This window comes from Aedes aegypti, chromosome 3, assembly GCF_002204515.2.
Source record: "Aedes aegypti strain LVP_AGWG chromosome 3, AaegL5.0 Primary Assembly, whole genome shotgun sequence".
NCBI classification, from domain to species: domain Eukaryota; kingdom Metazoa; phylum Arthropoda; class Insecta; order Diptera; family Culicidae; genus Aedes; species Aedes aegypti.
In genome coordinates this window covers 407,010,221-407,021,109 of record NC_035109.1, presented here as the reverse complement: position 1 = coordinate 407,021,109, position 10,889 = coordinate 407,010,221, and the positions used below count along the sequence as shown (strand labels likewise).

Sequence of the window (10,889 nt, the reverse complement as noted above, 5' to 3'; positions counted from 1 at the left end):
TCCGTATCTCGATATCGAGTTAGAGAACCATAGTAAAAGTTGGCTTTCATGGCTAACTCGATGGTCCCTTGGAACGCAGTTGCACTGCTTTTGTGTTCTGTAACTCGATACCTCCCTAACTCGATGGTCCCTTCAATATCGAGTAAGGGAGAGATGACTGTATCTGAGAATTTGGATGCATTCAAATGCATTTAAATGTACTCATTCCTTTACCAATCATGGATTGCTATAATGTCTGACTGTTATCGTCGTTGAAGTGTCAAACTAGTCCCACCACAAACTACAATGGTCTGCAAAGGCCAATTTCTTTATCTTCGCTTAGGCCGTAAACCACGTTTAAGCGGTGGTGAAGAAAACGTGTTATAAGTGTTGCTAAAAAAAGCTCATTTAAAATATAAAGTTTTGTTGACAGGTTTGTTAGGCTTTGCAGGCGGGATCAACATACATTTTTGATCCTACATTCTCTACGGATATCGGCGGTGGAGTATCAGATTTTTATAGAGAAATACTGAACCTCTTCGTAGACATATTTTTTGGTCCAATCACAGAGTGATACTTTTGCATTGCAGAGCATTTATTGTTCGTTGTTTCAGATTCAAAGTCCTACACGATAGAAATTCATGGGTTGAGAGGAATGACCCTTATACTTAGGAATTTGATGTACTGGTAGCTGATTTCTTGACGGAAGATTATTTTATACGACGGTGCAGCTCCGATAGATACCTGGAGGGCGAGAAACTAGTAAAGAAATTAACGGCAAAAGAACTTATTGTCATAATTTATCTATAATACATGACGTAATTCAAATGTGCAGTGAATCATGCCCAGTTTTGGAGTTTTTGTACAAGTGTTTCTCGACCATTAGATAATAACCATAATAACCCTTCGAATGAAAGCCGTCACGAATGAAATTATTTTTCTGTGGCAAATGTGACGATCGTAAACTGATTCTTATATTCATAGTTTGTAGTCGAAATATTGGCAGGTATCTACCAGGTATACGGCTTAGCAGAACTCCAGCTACATGTAAGGTTATGGGAGTAGGAAATAGTCAAATTTTTCTTCTGGAAATCATGTTTCGAATTTATTTTTGTTTTTGTCTTTGATACCGTTCAATGTATAAACCCTCTTTCACAAAGTTCACGAAATGATAGGTTACTGATCAGCCCAAAAAAATCAATGATAAACATGCCTTTACGAAAAGCTCCAATAATTGGCAGGACGGCATCACATCTGCTTCAAATTTAATTTATTATCTGTAAGAAATAAATACTATGATAAATAACATACGTAATTATCGTTAATTGATAGACTAATTAAATTTGTACACGACTAAACTGCGGAAAATATTAAGAGAGCTTTCAAATTTTCACAACAAACAATGACATGTTGCCATGCTACTATGATGATATGACGGTGTCAGTGCTAAGTTGATGTAAATGAAGAAAAAATGCATTTGATGCAAATGGATGCACATTAAATGTGCATTGGAAAAGTGATCCACCCCTTGGGCCATGTGCATCATAGCCAGGATGACGCCCATCGAGCTCATCATCAAGGAAGATGTTCAATGCTTCTACCAAAGAGGTACCAGAGGAGTCCGCAACACGTGTAAAAAGGCAACGCTCAGAAGTTGGCAGCATGAATGGGATAACTCCACTAAAGGTAGATGGACCCATCGGCTAATACCAAATACTCAGAATCTCCTGCGTGCTCCAATTGTGCTGGTGTGGAGGAAACAGCGGAGCATGTCGTGTTCGATTGCCCCCGTTTCATTGTTGTGAGAGGTCGCATGCTCACTACATGCGGAGGGGACACGTCCCCCGACAATATAATAGAGAGAATGTGTGCGGATGCCGAGTGCTGGAATGCAGTAACTAAGGCTGTCACTCACATTATGTTAGAATTGCAGCGCCTATGGCGCGCCGATCAAGAGTTGGCTGCAGAGGATTAGCCCTGCCGAGGCTGATCCCTTGTAACATTGTTGGAGTCGGCTAGGAGAAGCAGTTTGCCTAGGCTACTTCTGCTACATGTGTTGTGCTATATGCACTGGCCTCTCCCCGAAGAAATACCGTAAGGTGGTTCCGGGGAGATAAGGATCGATGCACTGTACACCACTTGAGCAATTCTAAAAGAATTGCTCAATTTTAGTGCATGGGCTGGTTTTAGCGGGTCGTTGTTGCTGTGTGATCCCCGCATTCCCTGAGTTACCTTCTCAGGGGATCTGTTCGCAGATTTCCCCCTTGTAAAAAACAAAAAAAAAAGTAATCAGTGTGCATGTGAGTTCAAGTGATCCGCATTAAACGACCCTGTAGATTTCCACTTCCCTGAGTTTGCAGGCTACACTGCCTTTAAAAATTCTTAAAATAATGGAATTTCCTGCACCCTTATTCATTAACCTATGATAGATTAATCATTGATTGAATGATTCTGAGGACGCCCCAAACGCCTTCAAGTATGCAATGAACATGTCAAACGCTGGATAATGATTGGTTTACTCACGATTAAAGAAAAAGACCTGAGAACTTGACCTTCCAGGGATATTCGGACATTTTATGGCTTAGATACACAACAAAAAATAGTTTACTATTGACATAAATATCATGAATATATTTCTATAGTGTTTTCTCTTTCATAGTTCTCCATATAGCATCATGTAAAGTTATTTGAAATTAATGAAACTAAAACAAATGCGGCCTGCTTGGATTTGTTTTTTTTCTGCTGTGTGTGTTTCTTCCTTATAGTTTCTTCAATATTTATCCTACATAGTACGCGGGAACAATTTCATTTAGACTTTGAGTGAAAGTGTTTTTTTGTGTGATTTCAGTAAATTTATGCGATTCATTTCTGTTGTTCATATTTTTTTTGTAAATTGTGACTTGTTTTGCTTTGTGTTATTATGAATTGATTAGAATTGTATTCATTAGACTTTTGTTCTCCCATCAACTTGTGTAAAACCAACAGTTACGGTTTGTTTGCTTTATTTGTGTTGAGTTAATCATACAAGCTAGTCGATAAACATCTAATCAACTGGGTTTGTTCGGTTTCATATCTTTCTAGTTTTTGATTTTGGCGACAGCTGCCCATGTCTTCGAACGACAGTAGCTGAATTAAAATATATGTAAATCGATAAATCAAGAGTAAAAAAGATCAACATAAATAAAATATTTCGTATATGAGTACCTATTACACTTATTGCGCTCAATTATCTCTTTCTACCAATAAATTCAATAATATTTTGTTGATTAGTAATAACTAACGTGATTAAAATTAATATAATCTGAACTGAAAGATTCTTATCCGATCGTATTAAATCATAGTAACTTAAAAATCTAGTGAATTGTACATTTTCGCAAACGTATGGCAGACATTTGCGCGTTCTTATGAATTTTGCTAGTTGCAGTTGAAAAGCGATCTCATTCATGTTCTTAGTAGTTTTGAGTTTACTTGTAATACAAATACAGCGAAAAAACAATCGCCATTACTAGCTTTGCTTACGTTCAAGCGTAGGTTTTGTTTATAGTTTATTTTTGTTAAAAGTTTCTTATGCAACTTGTAGTTCGGGTTTTAGAAAAACTGTTACAGTTTATTACAAATTATGTTTCAATTTCGATTAAATTTTAATTAGATTGGCCTGACTTTGATGCGTCATGATAAAATTTGGATCCAAAAAACTGTGACTGTACGTCTCACTTTCATCGATTGAACAATGAAAAACAACAACCGATCCAATAGACGGCCTGAAGCGTTCCAAAAACAATTTTACTGAGAGAAGTTCCGTTGACTTGTCCAGTAGGTTTGAACGCTCCATCGTGTTTTGCCGCGTGGATTGGTTTCTAAAGTGGGTTTAAATTTGTGACTTTTGGAGGGAAATTCCTTCCATTCGGTTACACATTCAAAAACAATGGGTTACAGTTTTTTTTCTAAATGGATTCCTTTGAGGAATCTAACATCAATCGTTTACATTAAAATCTTTGTTCTGTTGCAAAAACTGTACGTGTAAAGGGGTAGTTAAACCTGATTTTTTCCTTTCTCAATATGGCTGTGTAGAGAAAACATTAGCACTTTCAGATCCCGGTTGCTGCGATCTACTGCTCAGTATCTTGCGATACTGGCGAATCAGTCGAAGCAGGCTGCGAAGACGAGGATGATTCGGTTGGCAGCACTGGGAGTGGGTCTGGAAGAGTGAATGTCTTCTCTACGGCAAAACCTCATTTAGGCGTATTACTACTGGGTGTCCACCGGTCGAATTCGATGCCGGAGTCCGGAGAGATGCCACTACTAAACGGCCCAAGTAGTTCAATGGCTGCTTGGGTGCATTTGCATTCGACTTCAAAGCAGGTGCAACTGTACTTTCCCATGTGAGTCCGCGGTCCGGATCCGGGGCCACTTCGGTCCTGCGATCCTGGCGGTTGATCGCTGGATAGGTTGCGTTGCAGGCCCAGTCCGCTGGAAGATGGAAATGCACCGCTAGCGGACGATGAGGAAGGCGTCGAGGCAGATGAGCATACACCTGGAAGCAGCTTGGCTCGGTGAGTGGCGTCGAGGTTTAGTTGGCGCTCAAAACTGTGCAGCTGTTCCATGAAGTGGAAGTTGGGGGAAACGTCCGGCTTGCGGGCCCGCACTAACGAGAACGCATCGTTGAGGCTGAGGGCTCGGGCAAACATGATGTAGGCTAACGTCACCGTCACCGACCGGGAAACGCCCGCCAGGCAGTGAACTAGCACTCCGACGCCCTTTGAGCGGGCTTCGTCTGGAAATGGGAATTGATATTGATTAATTTATTCACGTCCTTCAAGGGGCAGTCCAATCCTCAGAATAGTGAACAATGTAACTCACCGATAAATTTTATTGCATTTGGGAAATGCCCGGCCAGATCCTGGGACCAGTGATCAGTGATTGGAATTTGAAGATACTTTATGTGTCCATCGCGCTCGAATACATTTGGCAAGTCAGGTGTAACATTCAGTATATACTGCAATTAAGAAATACGTTAATTAAGAAATTACAATCAAATTAAGGATATATAGTTAGGTGAATCCAAGAATCTTTTTCTTTCGATTCTGAGTGTCTTCTTACAAAATTCGAGCTCATTTGAATTAAAAATAGAGACAAAAAAGTTACTTTTCTCGATACCTCCCTAACTCGATGGTTGCTTCAATATCGAGTTAAGGAGAGACTGTCTGTTGAAAACTTATGTCAACTTAATTTTTACGTAATTGCAGATGAAACTAACTTGTGATGCACGACAATTGTTTAAGCTTGGCAGATATACTCTGAATTCGATCAAGAACAATGTGGCAAAAACGATTTTTGGAACCAACCTTATAAGTATAGCACAAACCAATCTTACCTTAATATTGTACTTTTTCAGCGATTTGAGATCCTCGCTGTGGGAAGCGTTGCCGAGGAAGAGGCCGGTCATGATCTCGACCGGCTCGACGTTGACCGGCTCGGCGAGATAGTTCGTTGTACTTTCGCAGTCGGACGACTCGGTGCTGCTGCTGCAGGCCGAGTCCGAGAATGGGATCGATATGCGGAGCGATCTAGAGGGAGAAAATAAATAAGAAATTGAAAATTGCAATTAATTGGATAATTATCAATTTAGATATTGAGAACAAAGAAGGCGATGGTTTTTTAAATCGATTATCCCATTAACTCTACAATTGAAACTTCTATCACTAGTCAATGTCGACCACAAGTCACGTTACCGTTATCCGCTACCGAAATTCTCCATGTACTCTTTTGTGAAAAACAAAGTTAGAGTTCACCAGACGTTAGGAACAAACTACAAAATCAGAGGGTATTGATAAAGTGCATGAATACACGTTTGGGACGCTTAATGAAGCAAAACTGGCCCATGACGTATCGGCTATGAGAAGCCATTATTTTTAGGTTAACTACATCGACAGCTTGGATTTCCCTCCCCTTGGTTACGCGACCTTGCCGCGATGGGAATGCATTATCCATTAGCCCATATGATGGAAACCAAATGCGTAACCTGTAGTGGTGGTATCACCTTTCGGCATTTTTTGCTTAAAGCCGCGTCATAATTCTTTTGGCGTGGACGTAATAATATTTCGAATGTGATCCAACGGACATTCTGCATCGTTGATAGAATTGATGCCCATTTCAAATAATTAATCTATTCGAAGTGGACATTAATACTATTGGTGACGATCAGTTTGCCTTTTGCTCACCAGAATGTTCCGTAGCCATTAGCTAGCTAGACACATCGTTATCATGTATGACGTAGGGAATATTACTCTGAGGAAAATTACTAGTAGATTCACTGAGTGGAACTAAGTGGCGACAATCTTATTTTAAATATGGCTTTTACATTGCCATAATAAGGAATACCTCTTTTGTAACAATGGCATAAAAAAATCTAATTCCAGCTCAATTTTCGCAAAATTTACAAGTATAAAGTACGCGTTGTGAAGCATTGCATTTTCCACCGAAAAGAGAATCTTGTAATAGACTGTAATAGAAGCCTAAGGAGAGGCCAACACCAATCCTAAGGCCAAGAAAGCCAAGAAAAAGGAGCCACGGGTTAACCGGAACCAGGCAGTGCATCCACAGGAACCACGGGCGCAAGGCAACAGCAACCCGTGGATACGAGTTGGAAATAAGAAAAAACAGAGGAAACCGAAAACGGAGCCCAAGGAGAGCGCTAAACCGAAAACAGCGAAACGTAGGAATTTAGGCGCAGCCCTCGTTATCAAAACGGAGGAAGCCGAGGTTCTGAAGGCGATGCGGAGCACAGAGAAGCTATCGTCATTGGGCGCAGACGTGCGAAGCATAAGGCGAACTAGGGTTGGTGAAATGATCCTAGTCTTAAAGAAGGACGCCAAGGAAAAGGGTGCAGTCTATAAGCAACTGGCACAAGAAGTACTTGGTGACGAGGTTGATGTAAGATCCCTTACTGCTGAAGCGACTCTCCAGTGTAAAAATCTGGATGAGGTCACCGATGCAGCGGAGGTCTCGGCTGCCCTCAAAGAGCAGTGTGACATCGACGTAGCCAGTAAGGCCATCCACCTTAGAAAGGGCCCGCAGGGCACCCAGGTGGCGGCGATCAGGCTGCCGGTCGCAGAGGCCAACAAAGCGAAGAACTTGGGCATACTCAAGGTAGGCTGGTCGGTTTGCCGGCTGAGCATACAACAGCCTCCTGAAGTTTGCTTCAAGTGTTTCGGGAAGGGCCATAAGTCGTGGAATTGCAATGGTCCCGACAGAAGTAAGATGTGCAGAAAATGCGGCGCTGAAGGCCATAGGGCAAGCGATTGTAAGCAAATCGCTAAGTGCCTAATATGTGTCGACAGAGCAGGCAACGGACACTTAACGGGCGGACCCAAATGTCCGGGCACAAGCGGAGTATCAAAGCAGCCAAAACGGAAGTAACACAGTTAAATTTAAACCACTGTGATGCAGCCCAGCAGCTGCTTTGGCAGTCAGTCTCGGAAACCAAGACTGACGTGGTGTTATTATCGGACCCATACCGCATACCAGCCAACAACGGGAACTGGGTGGCGGATAGGTCTCAACAGCTAGCAGCTATAGGGACGACAGGACGATACCCAATCCAAGAAGTAGTCACTAGCTCAAATGACGGTTTTGTGATAGCAAAAATCAACGGCGTGTTCTATTGCAGTTGTTACGCGCCCCCAAGGTGGTCGATTGAGGAATTTTCCCACATGGTTGACAGGATGATGGCCGAACTAGCTAATCGGCAGCCAGTAGTGATAGCTGGCGACTTTAATGCATGGGCAGTAGAGTGGGGTAGCCGCTGCACCAATCAAAGAGGCCAGCTATTGTTGGAATCCCTGGCCGCATTAAATGTAGAGCTGGCAAATGTGGGTACAGTGAGTACCTTCCGCAGAAATGGTGCACCCAGACAACCAAAATGTACGCATAACGAAATCACCTTTTGCGTTATGCGATGCTTACATGTGCAAAGTTTCACGTACAAGATGTTGCGAAAAGGCCTTATACGTACAAAAGTGGAGGCGATAAACGTACATATTTTATATGATGAAAAATAGCATGCAATGCGAGTGTGCAGATTTTGTTGCGTACTAATCGGTACCTTTATGCGATTTAATTTATGATCACAAAGTTGATTTGACAGCTGCTACGGATTGATCCGATTTACCTTGTGCGGGTATACGGGACGAAACGAAATGGACATATGAACTCATAAAAGAGCGTTTTATGCGAGGAAACTCATCGATCAAGTGATTTCATCCACCATGTTATGCGAGAGTGATGCAATTTGTATGAATTAACGACTTTGTTCGTTAACTGTTATGCGACTTCTGGTTGTCTGGGCAGAATCGACAATCGACGTGACGTTTTGTAGTCCTAACCTTTTAGGTACCATGAACTGGCGCGTTGATGACGGTTATACTCATAGCGATCATCAATCGATTCGCTATAGTATAATACCAGGCGGGCAGAAGGCAGCGCGATGTAACTCGACCCAAGCCCGAGGATAGAAAACAGTGCGCTTCGACGGCGAAGTATTCACTGAAGCCCTGAGGCGCGAACGAAACACTCTGGACCTAAACGGTGAAGAGCTAGGGGGCCGTCCATAAATGACGTAGCATTTTTTCACTGATTTTTTACACCCCCCTCCCCCCTCGTAGCATTTCTTCACAAATGCTGGTACTCCCCCCTGGAAAATACGTAGCATATCGAGCACCCCCCCCCCTATATTTTTTTATTTGTTTTCCTGAGTGACTGGGTTGAAACAAAAAATTGGAATACAATACAAAGTTTGACATTAATTACTGACTGAAATGAAAGGATAATCTATTCTAACAGTTTCATATACAGTAGCGCTCAAAAGTAATTTGGAAAAGTTTTAAATAAACATTTTCCTTGGTTTTGGTTTCCAGTTTCTTATAGACTAAATTATATTACTATTGCTGTTCTTACCATAAAAAACAAGTTTACTATAAAAAATATGAAAAAAACAAAAAAAAATGATTGGATTGATGAAGCTCGTTACTGTGGAGTTAGGGTCCAATATATTTTAAAATATATTTAACAAATGTTTCGTTATGTTAGAGGATTGTTTTTTTTTTTTTAATTAATCGTTGTTAGGAAATAGATTTCAATGAAGATGATCAAGAAAATATATTAATTTGAAAAGAATCATCGTTAATGTTATCCAATTTCAAATCATTTTAGCAAACAGTGGTCAGATACATAAAAGATTACACTTGAAATATTTGGAATGTTTAGAAAATTTTAGCGATTATTATACAAATACAATAATCTCTATTATTATTTCAGTTGATTTTTATTATTGTTTCCATATTGAAATAATCTTATACAACCTATAATGAAACCGTTGAATAATAAAAATTCTACAAATTACCGAGTTATTAACAAAATTTAATGATAGGGCAATTTTGTTAACACTCGAATCTATTATCCTCATTAATATTCAGGCTATTCCATCAAGAGCATTGATATATCAAAACAAATGATGAGATGATTGGGTGGAGATCTCTTGCAATATTGAAGGCATAATTCACGGAATGAATATCTTGCTTTAAATGTAATATTTGCCAAGAAGAGCATATATTATTTTCTTGAAGAAATATGGATAAAACGAAAACGGCTGACTTTATGTCATGTTAACAAATGGCAAAAAATATGTACTTCAAGTAGTTAGAGCATTGATTTTTATTCAATTCATTAAACTTATTTTGTTTATTTATAAATTTATTAATTTAGACACAAATATAATTTAATATTCACCTAATTATTTAAAGCTTCAAAACGTCTGTTTGGTTGCATTTATCAAGAAAATCTAAAGTTTCATAAATATTTTTTCAATCTTGTCATATTAATGTTTTGAAGCTTAATCATAATTTCATAACCCAAGTTTATAAGTAAAAAAAAAGAAGTTTCATAAAAAAATGTATAAAATTCAGCGCCTTTCTTTTTACGGACGTCATTCAAAATGCTACGTCCACTAGCTAGGACCCCTCCCTCCCCCTCGTCACACTTCGTCACAAATTCGTGAAGACCCCCCTCCCCCCTAAAAAGCTACGTCATTTATGGACGACCCCTAGTTGCTATGATATCACGAGCGTGTGATGCTTCCATGCCGAGAAAAGCCCCTCCTAGAGAGAACAGGCCGCCAGTGTATTGGTGGTGCGAATCAATTGCAAATCTTCGAGCAATCTGCCTTCGGGCTAGACGAAGAATGCAACGCGCACGCACAGAAGCACAAAGAGAGGAACGCGGTGCAGCATTCAGAGAGGCAAATCAAAAAGGAAATCAAGAGTCGAAAACGGGCATGCTTTGAAAGTCTATGCGAGAGTGCCAATTCTAGTCCATGGGGTGACGCCTACAGAGTGGTAATGGCTAAGACCAAAGGAGCCATAGCGCCCCAAGAGAAATCGCCCGAGTTGCTGCGATCGATAATCGATGTACTCTTCCCGCACCATCCCATAAGCCCATGGCCCCCAGCGCCGTATGCGGCAGATGAAGGAGAAGAAGTGGCGAGAGTGACGAACGAAGAGCTGGCAGAAGTCGTGAAATCATTCGCGTCAAACAAGGCACCGGGACCCGATGGTATCCCGAATGTTGCCTTAAAAGCGGCAGTGAACACGGATCCGGACATGTTCAGAACCACGATGCAACGCTGCATTGATCAAGGAATCTTCCCGGATGTATGGAAGCGACAGAAATTGGTGCTACTACCAAAGGCGGGGAAACCACCAGGTGACCCGTCGGCGTATAGACCTATCTGTCTACTAGATACGACGGGCAAGTTATTGGAGAGGTTGATTCTCAACAGACTAGTACCGTATACGGAGAGTGCGGACGGCCTGTCCAACAACCAGTTTGGATTCAGAAAAGGTAAATCTACTCTG

At 40.9% G+C, this 10,889-nt stretch overlaps 1 protein-coding gene across 4 annotated transcripts in view; it reads right to left on the bottom strand.

The window, feature by feature from the left end:
• Positions 1-2,582: 2,582 nt before the first annotated feature.
• The window catches only part of LOC5568595 (dual specificity protein phosphatase Mpk3), a 113,274-nt gene continuing 104,967 nt past the window's right edge, over positions 2,583-10,889 (bottom strand). For all 4 annotated transcript variants that reach the window (XM_021855939.1, XM_021855940.1, XM_021855937.1 and 1 more), the window contains 3 exons: positions 5,354-5,546; positions 4,840-4,975; positions 2,583-4,753 (listed from right to left, as the gene is read on the bottom strand). In XM_021855939.1, coding sequence (XP_021711631.1) covers positions 4,212-4,753; positions 4,840-4,975; positions 5,354-5,546 — 871 coding nt within the window. In that variant the 3' untranslated portion in view covers positions 2,583-4,211. The remainder of the gene's footprint in view (positions 4,754-4,839; positions 4,976-5,353; positions 5,547-10,889) is intronic.